Source organism: Sardina pilchardus, chromosome 7, assembly GCF_963854185.1.
Source record: "Sardina pilchardus chromosome 7, fSarPil1.1, whole genome shotgun sequence".
NCBI lineage: Eukaryota > Metazoa > Chordata > Actinopteri > Clupeiformes > Clupeidae > Sardina > Sardina pilchardus.
In genome coordinates this window covers 30112702-30132646 of record NC_085000.1, presented here as the reverse complement: position 1 = coordinate 30132646, position 19945 = coordinate 30112702, and the positions used below count along the sequence as shown (strand labels likewise).

The 19945-nt window shown below is 40.6% G+C and overlaps 2 protein-coding genes across 2 annotated transcripts; both read left to right on the top strand.

The window, feature by feature from the left end:
- Positions 1-136: 136 nt before the first annotated feature.
- mtg2 (mitochondrial ribosome-associated GTPase 2) lies at positions 137-4370 on the top strand. The gene is made up of 6 exons (XM_062541751.1): positions 137-661; positions 1559-1706; positions 1917-2032; positions 2140-2358; positions 2653-2791; positions 3075-4370. The coding sequence occupies exons 1-6, from the start codon at positions 452-454 to the stop codon at positions 3470-3472; spliced, it is 1230 nt and encodes a 409-aa protein (XP_062397735.1). The 5' UTR covers positions 137-451; the 3' UTR covers positions 3473-4370.
- A 977-nt stretch (positions 4371-5347) lies between these two features.
- LOC134087910 (uncharacterized protein SCO4629-like) lies at positions 5348-19733 on the top strand. The gene is made up of 6 exons (XM_062541752.1): positions 5348-5397; positions 5995-6083; positions 7314-7437; positions 7872-8024; positions 18246-18428; positions 18813-19733. The coding sequence occupies exons 2-6, from the start codon at positions 6012-6014 to the stop codon at positions 18947-18949; spliced, it is 669 nt and encodes a 222-aa protein (XP_062397736.1). The 5' UTR covers positions 5348-5397; positions 5995-6011; the 3' UTR covers positions 18950-19733.
- Positions 19734-19945: the final 212 nt, after the last annotated feature.

Here is a 19945-nt window from a genome sequence, read left to right as displayed (position 1 = left end):
TGTATGTAGCCTATTTTTGCTGTGGTGTGAAAGTTATCTCAAACATACACACTCCAACCATTCGATATCGCTAATGTTGTTGAACCCTTGGTAAAGGGCACACTCGGCGTTAGGTTTATCCTCTCCAGCCACCGTAGTGTGTAACACGTGTGCCGCCAGAGCCCGTGCCGCATAGCATCTGAGTAACGTTTAGCCATGTCCTACAATTTTGCAATGGCGCGTGTTTATTTTGTCGTTCTGAGTTTCCCCACATTTTGAAACGTTGTTAAATGAATAGCACCAGGTTCTCACTTAATTCAACATCATACGACAGTATAAGGTTCACCCTGTAATCACTCAAGGTTGTGACACTTGATAGCTAGCTAGCATTAGTTGTCGTTTGCTAGTAACGTCAACACACCGGGTTCAGAGTTTATTCTATTTTTATGAACGATATTGGAGTGTATTGATAATGCTGACGAACAGAGTTATCCAGGTTCAAGTAAAAAATAATTTACAATGGACCAGGCAAGTAGGGCTAAACTGTGGTTGGGCTGGATCGTGGGGCAACCAAACGTCCTTCTGGAACCCACTGTTCAAGAAACCATTTTCCACAACTTGCGGATTGTGTGGAAAAGTCCGTAGGATTCAGAAAAAGTCCGACATATCTGAGAAAAAGCTGGTGAGTGACTGTTTGAGGTTGTAGCAGACGACAGGTGCAAACAAACGCTGGCTCCTCCAAGGGATCTGTGACGTGGGTTTGTGTGAAAGCCTTCTCAGAAGAGTTGAAGTTGCAAAGTTAAGAATGGCATATCACTTAAGTTCATGTGCGAGTCAAGGCAGGTGACCAAATACTTTTGAGCAATAGTACCACACCCTGACCGCATGAAAGCATTTGTTGTCATGGGAGATGGACATCATCCGTAAATCAACCCGCCTGTCAGATTTCGTGTTTTTCTTTCCCCAGAGATGGCAACACCCAAGGAAAACTGTGTCTGTGTTAGAATTTCATCCCATTTTGCCTGAGTTTCTAGGGTAATGCAAAGACATTACGCCACAGTAATGTCTTTGCTTCCTCTTGATGTAATGATATAGTTTGACTATTAAATACAAGATTAAATACAATGGAATCCGTACATTTCGTACATACGGTAGTTTGCATAGACTGCATCAATGAAATAGTATGGCATGGTGATTCAGCATTAAATGCCCCATCAACAATTGATTGGACCATTAGCAAATCCGAAATGTACACGATGGGCTGTTGGCTAGTCAGTTGTAGGCCTATATAATTTATTCTAGTTAACAATGGCTAAGTTTAGTTTGTGATTACATTGGACGCAAGTCATTATTTCGGTCAGTGGCATTGCCATTTTGAGCAAAGTCTCAAGCCCCATCTATGCAACTTTCTATCATTTCTGCTGTAGCGTTAACTTATCACTGTTTCAATTTTGTTCCTAGTTTCTCTTGTGATTAATGGCTGCAGAACACTGCTTTTGACCCAATACTAAGTTCAGTCTTTGAAAAGGCTTGTGCTGATTACACTGATGCTGCTTGGTTGTCATTTTCTCTCTTGCAGACACGCTACTTCGTGGATTACCGTAGGGTGAGATTTGTCGCTGGTTCAGGGGGCAAAGGGGCTTGTGCATTCCACAGTGAGCCAAGGAAGGAGTGGGGAGGACCTGATGGAGGCAACGGAGGTGATGGTGGGAACGTCATCATCAAAGGTGAATGCTCGCTCAATGTTGTCATTTTTGTCCTGATACAGTACGTGTACATTGTTATTGTTAGGGACTGATATTCCACCATAGCTCCATAGCATGATTTCTGTTGACATGTTGCTGTTTGGAATAGATGTGCCACTGAACCGATTATAAAAAATGAACATATCTTTTGTGTGCCGCTGAGTGATCTGTGGTGTCCTGAATATTTTGTAGTAAATGCACAGGTGAAGTCCCTGGCGGCAGTATCGCCTGTGTACTTAGGTGTGAATGGAGAAGCCGGAGGCAGTAAAAACTGTTATGGGCGCAATGGAAGAGCCACTTACATCCCAGTGAGTCCTCCAGACTCTAATAAGACATTCCATTCATTTTGTTGGTTATCACATGTGCAGGACCTTTGTGACCGGCTTGGGACATTTTGTTTTTTGGGGGGGGGCAGGTGCCAGCTGGTACTATCGTGAAAGAGATGGAGAAAATGGTGGCTGACCTGTCAACGCATGGTCAGGAGTTTGTGGCAGTTCATGGAGGGGCAGGGGGGAAGGGCAACCGCTTCTTCCTGTCCAATGAGAACCGTGCGCCCACGACGGCCACGCCAGGGGAGCCGGGTCAAGAACGGGTTTTGCAGCTGGAGCTGCGCACCATGGCCCATGCTGGACTGGTGAGAGTCTGAAACACCAACTGCAGTCCAAGTCAATCTCCTCTCAGAGTGAGATTTTGCCACATTGAAAAGATTTTGACACTTTGAAAGCCTGTTGCACTTCCTAAGAATGTGCCCTAATAACTGTGCAACTTTTTGCACAATCTGTTGTCAGTGAGAACCTGTTTGCGTGTGGAGATGATGGTGTGTGCTGTTGATTGGGGGGCATCCGTTTGTGAATCCTCAGATGGTAGCTTTAAGCATTTCTGGATGGCTTCATGGACTCGTTTTCATGGAACTCTGTATGATCTTCAGGTCGGGTTTCCAAATGCTGGGAAGTCCTCCCTGCTCAGGGCCATCTCCAACGCCAAGCCAGCGGTGGCGGCTTACCCATTCACCACGCTCAACCCTCACGTAGGGATAGTCCAGTACAGAGACCATGAACAGGTGGCAGGTATGTCACACATGTTGTACATCAAATTATGTCCTTCTCTTTTTGGACACATATTTTATGGAGTTTGTTGCAAGGTTATTATTATTATTGTTCTCGTTTGTCTGCGCTGTTGTTTAGAAGGCTGGTGTGTTTTGAATTTACGGTCTTGTTGGCCTCTTGCGTGACTTTCCAATTGTTATGAATGTGTCCGTGCTCTTTTAAAGCGGTCTTGTTTACTTCTCCGTTTGTTGTCCTTTCTCCCCCTTCTCAAACCCGTTCCATCTGATTGACGCCCTGGCCACAGTGGCAGACATCCCAGGCTTGATCCGTGGCGCTCACCTGAACCGGGGCCTGGGCGTGTCCTTCCTGCGACACATCGAACGCTGTCGCGTCCTGCTCTTTGTCCTGGACCTCTCCGAGCCCGAGCCCTGGGCACAGCTGGAGCACCTGCGCTTTGAGCTGGACCAGTACGAGCCGGGCCTCTCCAAGCGACCCCAGGTCATTGTGGCTAACAAACTGGACCTGCCCGAGGCCCAGGCAAACCTGGAGGCCCTCAGGGCACAGGTCTCCCAAAGGGTGATCCCCGTGTCGGCTATGACGGGCCAGAACACGGAGGAGCTGATCTTGCACCTCCGAGAGCTGTACGATGGCTACCTCCAGACAGGAAATGGTTCCAGTGGACAGCGGCCTCTTACGTGGTAGCTGCGTTGGGTTAAGGCACAGACCTGGGCAAAGCATAAACTGAGCAGCTCATACCTGCGGTTGCTCCTAATCATACAACCAGTGTACATCACTCAGATGTGATGGAGGAACTGAGTGGAGGCATGCTAAATGGCTGAGCTGGACCGGTACTGAAGGTCACTGCATCTGTGAGTGTGTGGGCACTTCTCAACAGTAGTGCTGGTGTCTGATCAGTTATCTGTTGAATGGATGGTAGATGACGTCAAGAAATAGAGCAAGCAGTACGTGTTTCTATCCATCAGTTCAGACACTGCTTTCAGACTATTCTCACAGGTGAATGTCGTTACTTGCCATGGACTGCAGCACTGTCCTATTCATGGGTTTCATCAGGTCCTTTTCCACAGGTGTATTAAATCAAGCACCTAAATTATGAATGTAGACTGCATGGTGCTTGATTAACCCACTTGTGAAAAGGGACCTGATGAAAGCCATGAATAGTGTATGTGTTGACCACTTGAAGAGATGTGTTGAGGCTGAAAAGGAACCTGTATTAAATTAAATATTTAACAAATAAATGTATATTTATTTTATGCACAGTGGTTTTACCAGTGGGTCTTGTCACCTCTCATTTGCACACAATGGCACTTTACTCGTCAATTCTTACATTTAAAAAAAAAAAAAAAACTACAATGTAGCTTTGATGTCACCACACCTTTGTGAAGTCATAGATGTTGTTATGCATATTGAATGTATGTCTCTTCACTTCACTTGCATTCATAATACACTGTACTGAAATTGAATGTTTTGCCTCACCTACATGTCAGTCATTGGTCATTTTGCACATATTCTGTGTAGGTGACAAAGAGAGCAATTAATTACAGGTTTTTCTGATAATAGGACCAATATAATCAGAAGATACAAGAGTTGTAGCTGATCCGAAATGTTCTGTGTCAAATCAGACAAAATTCAGGAAAATGGTTGCTGCACCATTTCAGATTTTACTCTCTAATATTTAGGTCCCAAAACTAAGACCTGACCTGTACAGTAGATTCTGTTTTGTTAAATTCCAATGTCAGACATTTTGTCACCCTTGATTTTGTGTCATTTTTATACTCTCAGAAAGGCCTTGTCTTGGAGGCCATGTTTTGGGCATTAATATCTTGAAAAGTGTTTTTCCTAGCCTGCCCAAGCTTTGTAACTTTAAAACATGATAAACATCTAGAAAATCAATGAGAATGCTGTAACGTTTGTTGGTTCAGTCATACTGAGAACATATGTTTCTTCCACTCTAAAAAGTTTGGGCAGCCTATTAGTAACACTTTACTTGATTTTAATGCTCAAACATTGCTTCCCAGATAATGTGATTTTCAGGCTATAAAACTGATGTAATTTCAAGGGCTGAATTTGACATAGACATTGGATTTGAACAGAAATATTTTACAGGCCTTAGTTTTAGGACCCATTCTTGATATAAACAAGGTCTAAACCAAATCTGAGATGATGCTGCAACAACCTTCGGATATGACTCAGAATGACCCAAATACAAATGTCCTGAAGGGTGTTTCTCTACATAACACCATTGTTCATTTTTTCAAAAGCACAGCAGGGTAGCGTGGTGTTTGTGGCTGTGTATGGTCATAGCGGGGCATGTTTTTGTGTTGTTGCTGACTGGACTGTCAGCAACACAAGGGGAGGGGCTACAGGCAGGTCAGCCAGCTCGTCCATCAGAGGGGGTCTCACCTTGTCAAAGTAAACAAACAAATAAACAAACAATCCCAAAGCAAGGGAGGAGTTGTGGATGTTGTGTGGATCACATCAAGAGAGGCGCAACCGGAGGAGAGTTTGTCTGTTTTGCTAATACAGTTAGCCACCCCCTAAAGGATACTTTTTGTTCATTTTCCAGTGATCTAAATCCAGAGCTTTTGACCACCATCACTTCTCAGACGGTAAGCGAGAGGGAGCGAGAGGCAGGAGGAAGAGTGATGGGTCGGGTGGGGGCTGGGAAGGGTGAACGCTTGCTCATTCTTCATTACGTCACAAGTTCTTTGCAGCTGACTGGCCACTGCGTAGGGAGGGGGGGGGGGGGAATGGGAGAGAGGAGAGGGAAACTAGGTCCGGCACAGAGATGCTGCTCCTCACTGGTGCCCCTTTTTCACCATTCTCCCAGAGGATGAAGGAAAGAGAGGAAAGGGAAACTGACGTCACGAGGGAGAGGCAGCAGTTCCTGTGCCGGACGGTGTTGTCTTTAATTGAATGCACTGCAGCATGAAAGTGGCCCTAGCGAGACTCGGGCTCTGTCTTTTTACATTGTCTTTAATGCAGCAGCAGTTGTCAGCACATTTATGGACTCCAAAGCACTTTTCTGAAGCACAGCGGTTTTGCACTGTTGTCAGACCAAGTGTCATTGTTGAAGAGGGAAGGCCACCACTGCTTTTACGTTAATGGGTTAGACACTCAGATTTGTTTAATCTTAACAGTTGATGGTGTTTTTCATAGAATGGTTTATTTATTTGAATCCTATTGTTTCTCATTTTCCTCGGCAGATCAGCATGCAAGAGAAATGGATGATGAGATTGACAGGAAAGCCAGAATTCTGTGGGATTATCTCAGTCTAAATCAGACCTTGGAGAAGGTACATAATATCATATTTTCTATTTCCCTGATGGTGAACTTACAGATGTGCCATGGCATAGCAGAGACACCTGGGTGACACTTTACTTGGATAGACTGCCTACAGGCACTTTATAGTGGTTTGTTTAAACTGAAGTTCAGTAATAATTGTTCAACATCTTTTTTTAAAGGATGAACATCACCCCAAACCAAACACTTAACCCTATATAGTTAGTTTGTTTACCGGTAGTTTACAGATTTACAGTTTGTTTATAATGGCATCATCTGTAGACGGTCTGTAAGTGACCAAGTTGATCAACACCATAAACATAGAAAATAGGTATTGTGAAACACTGTTCTTGTACCAAATAGGTTCCTCTTCAGCCTAGAGACAGCTCTGGTCTAAGAACTACCCAGGTCTATTTCTGGATGATGATGAGTGTACACTTTTGTTGGTGACCAAATTGATGTTAATCAGAGTAGTTTTGAGTGAGATTGGAATGCATTTACAACAGAACATAACAATAGCCTTGAGGGCCAGCTTGCTACGTCAAAGTAAATATCTATTTTAAGCATCTGACAAGGCTCAAAATAGCATTACAGCATTACACATCTGATATGCTGTCGAGAGGGTCCCTACAGACAAGTTATTTTAATTGTGTAAGTGTGCAGGATGGGTATAAAAACAACTGTTTGTGCTGTAACAGCATTACCTCAATTATTCTTTGGGTGGCCCGCCTTCTTGCTAGGAGCAGTCAATGCAACAAATGAAGCAAGTATGCATGAGAATGAGTATGATTGAGTGATGAAAAAGTGATTGTGTGAGTATGAGAGAGCAAGTATGAGTGAGAATGAGAGGGAGTGTAAGTTGTTGGTAGGTAGAGTGAGAATGGTAATGACAATTACTGAGCATAAGCAAATTCAAGAGTTGATATGAAGCATTGCATGAGTTAGGATGTGTGATAGTGAGTATGAATGAGTACAAGTGACTGAGAGTGATTTAGATGAGCATGAATATTGCTTTGCATGTAGTTTAATAAAGTGGAAAATATATCCAAATATGACTACAAAATGAAACGATGGTTTCGTGAGTGCCAGCTCCACTCATGTTGGCTCCAGTGTACAGTGGAAATAAGGACATGAATGCGGTGCACTCTGCAACTGATGTTTATGAGTCTTACAAGAATACAAGGATTCTGGACAACCCCATCAGGCCACCGCCCTAACTTTCAGTGACTCTTGTCCATCATAGAGCGATGTGATCATTGGACTTGGCTGCCACGATACAAGAGTGGCGGAGAGATCAGCTGAGCTCTTCCTGGAGGGGTTCGCTCCACGGCTGCTCTTCACTGGTTACCTCGGCAACCAAACTGCAGGTGAGATCCCCTGTCAGCATATTTACATTTGAGGCATACGGCATTCAAATGGTTGCCATAGTATCTAGTTAGATATGCTTATCCCCTCCCTTCAAGGTGTTATTATACACACACTGATGCTATTATCACATCTTGCAATATACAGTAATTGGAAATATATTAAATATAGTGTGAAATATAACTGCTAAGTATAGTGGTCTTTATGGATCATACTACTTATCACCTTTTCTTATGCAGCATTATCATGCATTCTGTGATCAGAATTTCAAATAAACATGTTAAACTTTTTTAATTATAAATCATTATAGGTAGTTCAGAACATGTTAAATCCTCAATCATTAATTCATCAAGAGTAGATCCATTGTGACCCATTGTAGTTTATGACCTTTCCTTTACACTCATCTTGGACGTGTGTGTTTGTGCTCGTCCGTCAGGTGTGTGGACGCGTCCAGAGGCGGAGGTGTTCCTCGATATCGCGTGCGGAATGGGAGTCCCCCGCAGCAGCATCCTGCTGGAGACTGCAGCAACCAACACCGGACAGAACATCCGCTTGTCCTACCAGATCCTACAGGACAACAATGTCCCGGGTAATATAACCTGTCCTTGAGTGCTCAGTTTACATTCAGCTCTAGCTGATGAAGTTGTATCACCTGGTGACCGCTAGGGGGCAGTGCTGGACAGTTTGGTTTCTGTTTGTTTTTAATCGGTTTTTAAACACCTTTTCAAAACTAGTTTTATTTTAGAAGGTGTGGTAGCTCTTATAAGAAGAAGGCTAGATGTAATAACAGTCTCAATTCACTGGTGTCAGCAAGGCATTACATTTACATTTGCATTTATTCATTTCGTGGATGCATTTATCCAAAGCGACTTACAGCAGTGGGTACTATTAGAACAGTGAATTTTGTTTATTTTTTTTATTTATCCTTTATTTTACCAGGTGATAACCCATTGAGATAATTACCTGAAAACCAGAGCTTGACAGTACCTTACTTTGTTACTGTTTAAGTATGATTTTGGAGAATCTGTACTGTACTTTGAATGAGTGAGTTCCTTGTTTCCTTGTTACTAGAAAATGTTGGTCGAGGTTTGCCAATGATGGCCACAAGAAGCAAACATCCAGCAAAGTTCTGGCAACAATGAGAAGTTTGCCACTAGTGGCAAATATGTTGGCCAGTGATTTGCCACCACACAGCCAATAATGGCAAACTTTCAGTGAACTTATCACAAACCTATTTGCAAATGACATTGGTACAAATTTGCTTCAACATAACCAAAAGTCAACTGCAACTGTTAGCCAGAAACCTAATTTGTATGTTAAAAAGGCCATGTTGCAATTCTTGCGGTTAATAGCTGCAGCAGAAAGATAAATATTGAAATGTTCCCACGAGTAACCTGGGAGGTCGCTCTTATTTTCAATTCTCAGCTGTGACTCAAAGCCCTCTAACATGAGGATGGAGCAACTTTTTGAGGCAATGTTGGTTAGGAAACCACATAATCACCCTCTGGTGATTAATGTTATCCAGGAAAATGGGCGACTGCCCAGATGCAAAGGGAACATGTCAGAACAACAATGCTCAGGAACACTGCATCATTGCCCAGAATGATGTTTGGTCTATAATACTAGTTCAGTGGTTCTCAAAGTGTTGGGGGGGGCCCACTAGTGGAGAATAGAGACAAATAAGGGGAAATTATTTTTTTGGGCCAATCTTTAATGATGCCTTTCTTTTTTTTACAAGGAAGATCATAAGACTGTAAAAAATCAGCAGGTTCTGATCAAATCTATACTCTTTGGTTTAACAAATGGGTCTGCGTCTATCCCAGATTCATGGAAGTTGGCTCAAGTACTACCACTTTTAAAAGGGGGTGACCTGTCTATCTTAGATAACTACCGCCCCATTTCCAGGTTGTCAGCATTAGCTTTAGTTTGACGTTTAGTTTGAAACTCTTGTCAATGATCAAATAAAACACTACTTCGCTGAAAATGATATTTTTTAAGTTGTACCCAATCAGGCTTCAGACAAGGTCATAGCACTATAACTGCTGTAACATCTGTTTAAATGATTTCATCGCTGACTTTTAAGAGAGTATTTAATACTGTGTGCACTGAGGAATGTCATTGCTTTTAGAGGTATTTCACAAAACTCTTTTTTTCGCAACTGTGTTTTATGTAAATGTGTTAATGTGGAACTATTTGTCTGGCTGCCATTTTGACCAGGACTCCCTGGCAGAAGAGACGCTCAGTCTCAACGGGACAATCATGGCTAAATAAAGGTTAATTAAAAAAAAATAAAAAATAGATTCAAAACAAAATACTCACACACAACATATGAGTCATAAACAGATCGACATATGAATTGAAATAGCATCTGATCCAGCAGACCTACTGTAGATGGAAATTGCAGCATGAAACCAAAACGATAACCAAAAAAGATAACATTAGGCCTACCATTTGGCCAGGTTGATACTGTAGGTGTAAATTCTCCCCCTCCAAAGTGGGGAATGACAGAAAGTTAAAGAACTGCACTAGTTATAGTGTTGATTACTTAAAGTCACTTTGGACATAAGCACATCTGCTAAATGGGTTGATGTAAATATATGAATTTAGGTAAGACAAAGAAAGAATGAAAGATAACTGTTCAGAAAAAAAATGTGTGTTTATTGTTGGCTGACTGAAAGACACCAAACACAGTAGAGAGGCTCACTTTGGTTAACGGGTTGCACACTCTGTGCATGACTGAAAACCAGAGCTTGACAGTACCTTACTTTGTTACTGTTTAAGTATGATTTTGGAGTATCTGTACTGTACTTTGAATGAGTGAGTTCCTTGTTTCCTTGTTACTAGAAAATGTTGGTAGAGGTTTGCCAATGATGGCCGCAAGAAGCAAACATCCAGCAAAGTTCTGGCAACAATGAATATGTTGGCCAGTGATTTGCCACCACACAGCCAATAATGGCAAACTTCAGTGAACTTATCACAAACCTATTTGCAAATGACATTGGTACAAATTTGCTTCAACATAACCAAAAGTCAACTGCAACTGTTAGCCAGAAACCTAATTTGTATGTGAAAATAAGGCCATGTTGCAATTCTTGCGGTTAATAGCTGCAACAGAAAGATGAATATTGAAATGTTCCCACATTTTGAGTGAGTAACCTGGGAGGTCGCCCTTATTTTCAATTCTCAGTGTTGACAGCTGTCACTCAAAGCCCTCTAACATGAGGATGGAGCAACTTTTTGAGGCAATGTTGGTTAGAAAACCACATAATCACCCTCTGGTGATTAATGTTATCCAGGAAAACGACAACTGCTCAGAATCAAAGGGAACATGTCAGAACAATGCTCAGGAACACTGCATCATTGCTCAGAATGATGTTTGGTCTATAATACTAGTTCAGTGGTTCTCAAAGTGTTGGGGGGGGGGGGGGGGGGGACTAGTGGGGACTAGTGGGGAATTAGGGTTGGCCATCGATAACCGGTTCCGTCTTGGAACCGGGTTTAACTTCCATCGACATCGTACGTCTTTTTTGTTATCGATTCCCTTAACGATTCCCTCAGCCTGCATGACGTCGGACCTTTTCCGGTTTTCCTGAAATTTTGTGTTACTACACGCCTCTGCGACGACTCATACTACAAGTCAAATCGTGTAAGGGTAGTAATATCAGCAATATGTTAAAACATTTGTCCGTGAAGCATGGGATTAAGCTCCAAGAGTGTCATGTGTTTGACAAACTACGGAGGGGTGCTAACGTTGCCCGGTCCAGGGCTCCAGAGTGCATATAGGCCAGTCAATCTAGTGTTTGACCCATAACTAATTGCAATAGTAATCATTCAAAGTTTGAGCTAGATTATAGAACAAATGATTGTCAATGATATGGTATGATGGAAGTATCTCAGTGCATGCCAACTCACTTGATATGTTTATGTCTAAAGGTCAATATCTTCCTTATGTGACTTGGCATGCATTGAGATACTTTCATCATACCATATCATTGACAATCATTTGTTCTATAATGTACTTCCATTGAAACGCATTGATTTTGACTTGACTTGATTTCCTCATTTCTGAGGTGAAATGAAGTAATATCTAATATTCCCTTTGCATAGGCTTTTGGTATCCAATATAGAAGCAAATTGCAGCAATTATTTTGAAGCTGACTGTACCTATTGTTCAGATTTAGTTTTCTAGAAATATATGCAAATTATTGCATATTTAGGTAAAACTGGTCTCATTTGCATATCTAAACATCACATTTCAGAAAACTTGCAATACAAAAATGATTTGCCTTAATGTGAGTAAACAACTGTGACATTTTCAATTTGATATCTATAGTTTAAAATTTTACCCATTTCACCTGTAGTAAATCCCAATGGCAAAATGCATTGGAAATTGCTACCTTTGACCTTGAATAAAAGCATGTTCCACTAAATATAAATGGGTAGATTTTTAATATGTGATGCAGGAGGGTTTAAGGATCAATAAAAAGTATGAACCATTACTATTGCAATTAGTTACAGGTTTGGCCCTTTTTTGAGCTAGATTGACTGGCCTAATATGCGCCCAAAATGTTTAAGAGTGTGCATGAAAATAATTCTAGGTGCACCTGACGCTGCTCGGGTGAAAGCATACGTTTCCTTCTCAAGTTTTAATTGTAGACTATGCGTGCAACTTTGCCAAACTGTACATAAGTAACCCCCTTGGCCCGCTCTCTCTCCCTCTCCTTCTCTCGTGCGCGACACCCGCCCCTCGACATGCACATTCACAATCGTGAAAGCAATGACGCATAGAAGACAACTAGCGACATTATAATTAATTTCGGTTAGCATCATAGCGTAGGCTACTGCACACATTTGATTCAAACTCTTGCATTCAAGTTGACTGATCATCTCAATGTTTTCCAACTCTAAGACTCAAAAGGGCCTGTCCCAAGGAGACAAAGTATTAGCCTACCTTGCAACTTAAACACACGTGGGGAAACTGAACAGTCCAACCAGTAGACTATAATAAGCTAGCCAACTATGCTACTTTGTTTACAATTTGAGGCTTCAAGCCGACAGCTGAATTAAAGAGGCAGAGTTGTAATATGAATAGTCATGAATGTCATGAATATCAGAAATGTCTGTAGTAGGCTATAGATTAGAATATAAAGAATTATTATATATACACTGTAGGCTATATATACATCTTTATAATTCTTTATAAAGAATGTATATTCCTTATTGTGTTTTAAATAAAGACAAGCTTTTTCTACGCCTTATTGTTAAAAATCATTCACATTATATGAAAGGAGAGCGATAAAAGGTGACCTTTTGGCGTTAAAGGCGATGCAATAAAAAATGTGGGTGCACCTACATTTTTTGGGAATCGATAAGAGAATTGATAAGGAATTGGATTGATAGGCAGAATCGATAATGCCATCGATATTGATAAAAACTTATCAATACCCATCCCTATGGGGAATAGAGACAAATAAGAGGAAATTAGTTTTTTGTGCCAATCTTTAATGATGCCTTTCTTTTTTTTACAAGGAAGATCGTAGGATTGTAAAAAATCAGCAGGTTCTGATCAAATCGACCCATTATTTTATAAAACTGCAGCACTTGTAATTTCTGATGCCATTGCTGCTGTTTTTAACCTTAGTTTAACAAGTGGGTCTATCCCAGATTCATGGAAGTCGGCTCAAGTCCTACCACGTTTAAAAGGGGGTGACCCGTCTATCTTAGGGTTAGTTCACACTGGCAGTCGAAATCCGATGTCTTGCATATCCGATCATTATCTTATCTTTCTGACTGACTGTTCTCATTGCATGAAGAAAGAGGAATGCCGGTGCAACACAGATGTCTTTAGGATTTATTTAAAAGGTGCAAAACATGACTAACGTTTCGACGTTACAAACGTCTTCCAAACGTCTTCCCGCAGATACACCCAGAATTACCAAGGGCACTCACTCACAACATCAGTCATTAAAGGCAACTTGCCCACAAAAAAGTAAAGAAACATTACAAACAGGTATACATTGTCCACAATAAGTATGTGGACAATGTATACCTATTTGTAATGTTTCTTTACTTTTTTGTGGGCAAGTTGCCTTTAATGACTGATGTTGTGAGTGTGCCCTTGGTAATCTGCGGGTTACCAACGCCCCTCTACACCCAATCACACCTGATAGTGATCCTTATCAGGGACTTACTCCCAGTCTTTCTAAGAACTCTGATGAAGACGTTTGTAATGTCGAAACGTTAGTCATGTTTTGCACCTTTTAAATAAATCCTAAAGAAGACATCTGTGTTGAATTTCTTAATTATTTACATCTGTGTTGAATTATTTAAGGCAGAAATTGCACATGTTACTTTTCATTGCTAAGGCATTACTGGGCAAACTCCCCCACTATATCTGTGATCTGACTTTTTGCACTTCATCATAGCACACGTTCCTCACACAAGTTATTACTGCAGTCTGTCCCTCCTCGTACCGAATTAGGGAAAACAAGCTTTTCTTTTTTTGCTCCACATCTGTGGAATGAGTTGCAAAATACAGTGAGGAGAAAATGTATTTGATACCATGCTAAAGTTGCCTAAAAAGAGGAATATAAAATCGTCATTTGACAATTGATCTTAATGTCTTAATTCAAAAATTGAGTAAAAATAAAACCGCTAAGTACGCCAATTTTCTTTGTGATGGAAGAATGTTTCGTAAATAAATAAATGTTCTTCCTAAATGCTAGGGGGAAGTAAGTATTTGACCCCCAATGTAACCCTATGGGAATTCAACACATAGGGTTAACATAGGGGCGGGCAGATTTTTATTTTTTAAGGCCAGCTATTTTATGGATTCAGGATATTATGCATCCTGATAAAGTTCCCTTGGCCGTTGGAATTAAGATAGCCCCACATCATTACATACCTTTCACCATAGCTAGAGATTGGCATGGTGCTTTTTCCAGTAGGCCTATTAGCCTGTTTGATGCTCATTGAGCTCAATGCAAATCAAACAGGCTAATAGGCCTACTGGAAAAAGCACCATGCCAATCTCTAGCTATGGTGAAGGGTATGTGATGATGTGGGGCTATTTTAATTTCAAAGGCCAAGGGAAATTTATCGGGATGCATAATATCCTAGATCCATGAAATAGCTGTTCTTTAAAAATAAAAATCTGCCTGCCCCTATGTTAACCCTATGTGTTAAATTCCCATAGGGTTACATAGGGGGTCAAATACTTCCTTCCCCTAGCATTTAAGGAAAACATTTATCTATTTACGATACATTCTTCAATCACAAAGAAAATTGGTGTCCTTGGCGGTTTGATTTGTACTAATTTTTTGAGTTAAGGCATTAAGATCAATTGTCAAATGATGATTTTATATTCCTGTTTTAGCAGGGTATCAAATACATGTGCTCCTCACTGTACATGGAGTATGGATTCTTTGCCTTCATTGAAGACTTTTAAGAAAGTAATTAATACTGTGTGCACTGAGGAATGTCATTGCTTTTAGCTGCTGTGTTTTATGTAAATGTGTTAATGTGGAACTATTTGTTTGGCTGTCATTTTGACCAGGACTCCCTGGCAGAAGAGACGCTCAGTCTCAATGGGACAATGGCTAAATAAAGGTTAAATAAAACAAAAAAAAAATAAAAATAGATTCAAAACAAAATAGTCACACACAACATATGATTCATAAACAGATCGACATATAAAATAAAATAGCATCTGATCCAGCAGACCTACTGTAGATGGGAATTGCAGCATGAAACCAAAACGCGAAAAAAGATAACATTAGGCCTACCATTTTGCCAGGTTGATACTGTAGGTGTAAATTCTCCACCTCCAAAGTGGTAAGACAAAGAAAGAATGAAAGATAACTGTTCAGAAAAAAATGTATGATTATTGTTGGCTGACTGAAAGACACCAAACACAGTAGAGAGGCTCACTTTGGTTAACAGGTTGCACACTCTGTGCATTACTGAAAACCAGAGCTTGACAGTACCTTACTTTGTTACTGTACTTAAGTATGATTTTGGAGTGTCTGCACTGTACTTTGAATGAGTGAAAGTGCTTTGCCACCGCAAAGATGCACAAAGTATGTCTTAAAAGCCAAATTAGTTGCAAACACCTTTGGAAAATGTCCCCTCCACTTCCAATCAACTACTAGAGCAGGCTATTCATCAAACATCCGTCAAAAAAGAAGCAAACGAGTAGGCTATGTTATTAATTATAAGGCCACCATAATTTAAATGACATCCATATGGTATTAGGCAGACATTCTGCTGTGTTTTGCGTGTAGATGCAAGTAGCAAATAATATATAAATGGAATACAGCTCTTTTAAAAAATCACATGGAGGTCTGATTTAAATGACAGCTAGCTGAACCAATCAGATAATGTAATTACCATCAGAATCAACTTAGCTTGGCTCTTAGCCTGGTCTGGAGCAGGCTAGCTCCACAGAATAAATCGCCATGGTAACTTATACCATAACATATCCTGCTGCCCCCTATCCCGCTTTTGTGCAACTGGATCACGGATAAATTGAGCCAGGATAACCAAGATATCCCGGCTTAATCCCTTATCCTAGTTTTGTGCAGTAGGTCCCAGTTGCTAGATTTTTGAGAATGACATGTTGTCCCATTCCTACCTGATATAGGATGTCAGTTGCTCAACAGTAGGCTATGGGATATTCATGTTTGATCATGTTTTTCATTCCATGATGCCCCTAATCTGACAGGTCTGGACTGCAGACATGTCATTTTACTGTAGCACCTAGATCCTCTATGGAAAAAATACTGTTTAAACATGTGCAGAATTCATTTTGCCATTATTTTCCTGAAATAGTGAAGGTCTTCCCTGGAAAACACATTGCCTGGATGGCAGTAGGCTATATGTTGCTCAAAACCTGTAGCCTATACATCATTCAGAATTGATTGTGCCTTGCCAGGTGTGCAAGATGCCCATTCCGGAGGCACTATTGTACCACACCATTACAGATGTTGGGTTTTGAACTGAGCACTGAAACAAATTGGATAGGTTGGACACTTGAACAGGTGCTCTCCTCTATAGCCCAGATGAGTCCATGATTTCTAAAAAGAATTGCTAACCACAGGACCTTCTCCCATGTTACCTCAGTCCATTTTTAACAAACTCGGGCTCAGATAAGACAGTTGTATTAACGTATCATGTGTAAATACAGTTGTGGCTGCTGCGGTTTTGATGCAGTGCAAAAAGACCACCGCCACTCATTATTGTTTTTCAGCTCTATTCCCTGGTTTGCAAAGATTTCTTTGGATATTTAATTATATTCTGTACTGTAGATGATGAACTAACCAAATACTGTACTTCGCAATTTCATGTAAAGAGGCATTAAATACCCCATAGAGCAGCGGTTACCAAACTTTTTGCCCTACGTACCACCTTCTACGTCCTGGCGCGGCATTGAAAAGAAAGAAAAGAAAAAAACACATTCTATTGACGCATTCCAGATTTTTCTTTTTAAGGAAAACATACATTAGCCTACTATAGAGTTTACAAATGATTTCCTTTAATGTCTTGTTTCCATATCATTACAACCCCATTCAAAATTATTGATTTATTCATGAATTAATTAGAGACATTTTGAAAAGATCTTTTTTAACACCTTTCCGCCATAGCCCTTTTCATATTGTGTACCCCTTAGAAGCAGCGTGCATGCCACCTTCAGCTGTATCCTATATTCACCTTTCGCTGTAGACCAGGTTTTTCTTGGTCAGTGGTGAAATTATTTTTAGAGGGTTTAAGATAGTCTGTCATTACACAACTTGCTAGCATTGTGTTGCCCCCGTCCCAACTTTTTTTGAAACGTGTTGCTGGTATGAAATTCAAAATGAACATATATATTGTTCTACACTCCGTTCCCATTCGCATACTTCCGTCAGTAAACTTTAATACAGTGTCCAGTGTACACAGTGCATTGTGTTCTTACCTGCATTGTGCGTGAATTTCAACAGGCTAGTGTTGTCTCAACTCAAACACTGTGTGCACTCAACATGAATGATGATCATAAAATTTAAATATAACTTTACTGGTGTCCTCTATTCAACAATGACGGAGTCGCAGGCCTACTGTGTCAAAACATGAGCAGCGTCATGTTATAACCTGCTTGTAAGTCTGTAAAGTGTGTTTTCCGCTGAAAATGGTCCTTCCCCCTCCTACTGGGTGGCAATTGTTGAGGACCATAAGTGTCCAGCGCTCCACACTTAACTTTTTGACTGTTATGAGTGCACTATCTGGGTACTTGCTGTGCACTCCATCTCGTCATAATTATCAGTGTGAACACACTTATGCACTCAAATTAGGCATTGTAAGTACAGAAGTATGTAAACCGTAAAACTGTGCTAGTATCACCAAAATAAACATTACATTACAATACACAAAAGAGCGATAATACTTGTACTTTTGAATACTTAACAATGTTAACGCAAGTACCTCTGCACTTCAACTCAAGTACATTTTTGACCTAGCAACTTTCATTTGTGTTGAAATAATATTTGACCAGGTGTATCTGTATTTTGACTGAAGTAAAGGAACTGTGTACTTTGCCCTCAAGAAAGACTAGATTTGTTAGACACGTTTGATATGAAGATGAGAAGCTCATTAAAGACATGAATGTAGCCTGTGGGGGTGTGTGTAGACGATATCATTTGTAAGACCATCTTACACTGTTTCCACATATTGGAAGGCAGAGCCATGTGGGTGGATATTGAATGCATTTTTTTTTTTCATTTCCTGTGTGATTTGTCTACTGTATATCCGCTTTTCTTATCTCTTCGTCCTCTGACAGTCAGCAGGCTGATTCTAGTACAGCAGCCTTTCATGGAGCGAAGAGTCATGGCCACCTTTCTCCGCCAGTGGCCCGGGCCAGAGGGAGACACTCACGCCATGGTCACTTCTCCCCGCTTAGACATGGCCTCGTATCCCAACGCTAGTGTGGGCAGCAAACGTGACCTCATCTGCTACATGCTCGGTACTTACTTCCAACACAACACAAAGTGGAACTTGGCCTGTCAGCAGGTGTCAATAGGCAAGGCCAGGCAAGACAATTTGTTTCATGTAGCACATTTTCATACATATAGGTTATCCAAGATACTCTACATAAACAAAGGGGTAAAAACTGATAAAGACAAATACAATTACTTACATTGAATAGAATAATTAAAAACAGTGCTATTGAGAGTTTACTATGTGAAGGATATAGTGTGATTCTTGAAAAGTCAGATGGCAGTATACTGTATCAGTATATGGCAGTATAATACCACATTGTTTAAGATGCTGAACAGTTTCCTCTATAGTTTGTGTCAGTAGTGATCTCAGTGCACCATTCTCTTTTGTTGATGACTTTTTCTTTTAGGGGTCCTTGAGCGAATCCGAGACTACCCACAAAGGGGATTCCAGGTTGAGCAGGATATTCCACCCGAGGCCATGCAGACTTACCAGTGGTTCCTAGGGACAGGTTACCGCCCACACTCCAAACACACCCATGCCTAAACACACCGAGCTTTGGTGATAATTACATGATGTCCTGCATTAATAAATAAAAAGACTGGGATGGTATTTCAGACATCTGAGTCTGACCTTTGACCACATCATAGTTGAGAAGAACAGGGTCATTTCTAAAGTTTCCAGAGCAATGTTTCATGAAGAGTAGGATGATGAAATAATGTCAAGTGTGACGCCTACATGTACAGTATGTGCAAATGAAGGCTGCACCATTTGGAGACCTACCTAATTGAGATATCTAATGGCTATTTTTCAAACAGATATACTTCAAATTCACCTATCCATTCACATCAAGATTGCAATAATCATTTTTGTGCACATGCAGAGTAAGAGCTTTAACGTTGTATGTGTTCTGCATTATTTGATACAGCAAAAAAGTTTATTGACCTCTCAATATGTTTCGCTAACCAAACATTTTTGCAGATTTTGACTTTAGAGTCATGTTTCTGTAATCTTAGATTGCTGACCAATAGTTGCCTCCTTGCCAGATGCACACTTTGGCCATTTCAAGGGTAAATTGTTCACATGAAGTGTAAATCCAACTGTTAAGGTAGATGCTTTATTTGCCTGTAAACAGATAGACAGGCACCAAAAGCCAGATGTTTGCACAATAGCAGCACTGTGTATCTGGATCTCCTGTGTAAATGTATGCAAATGTTTTCAAAAGCAGAAGTATGTGAAGAGATTCCACCTCTTTGGCCACCTTTGTGTTATACTTTGGTAGGAGTACTGAATGATACGTTTAAATAATCTCAATTCTATTCCTTATGTTGTTTTGTATTCACTACAACCACCCTGTAAAATAAGTGGACAGAAATCAAGCATGACTCGTTTTCTTTCATAGTGTGTGTGTGTGTGTGTGTGTGTGTGTGTAACCTGCACTTTTACTCAGTAACAACTGGCTATGGTTTTCAAAAAGGTTTGACGTTCAAAAGGTAGACAGCGGTGTTATTTTTTTCCTTTTCCCTTTTAACTAAGTAGCGC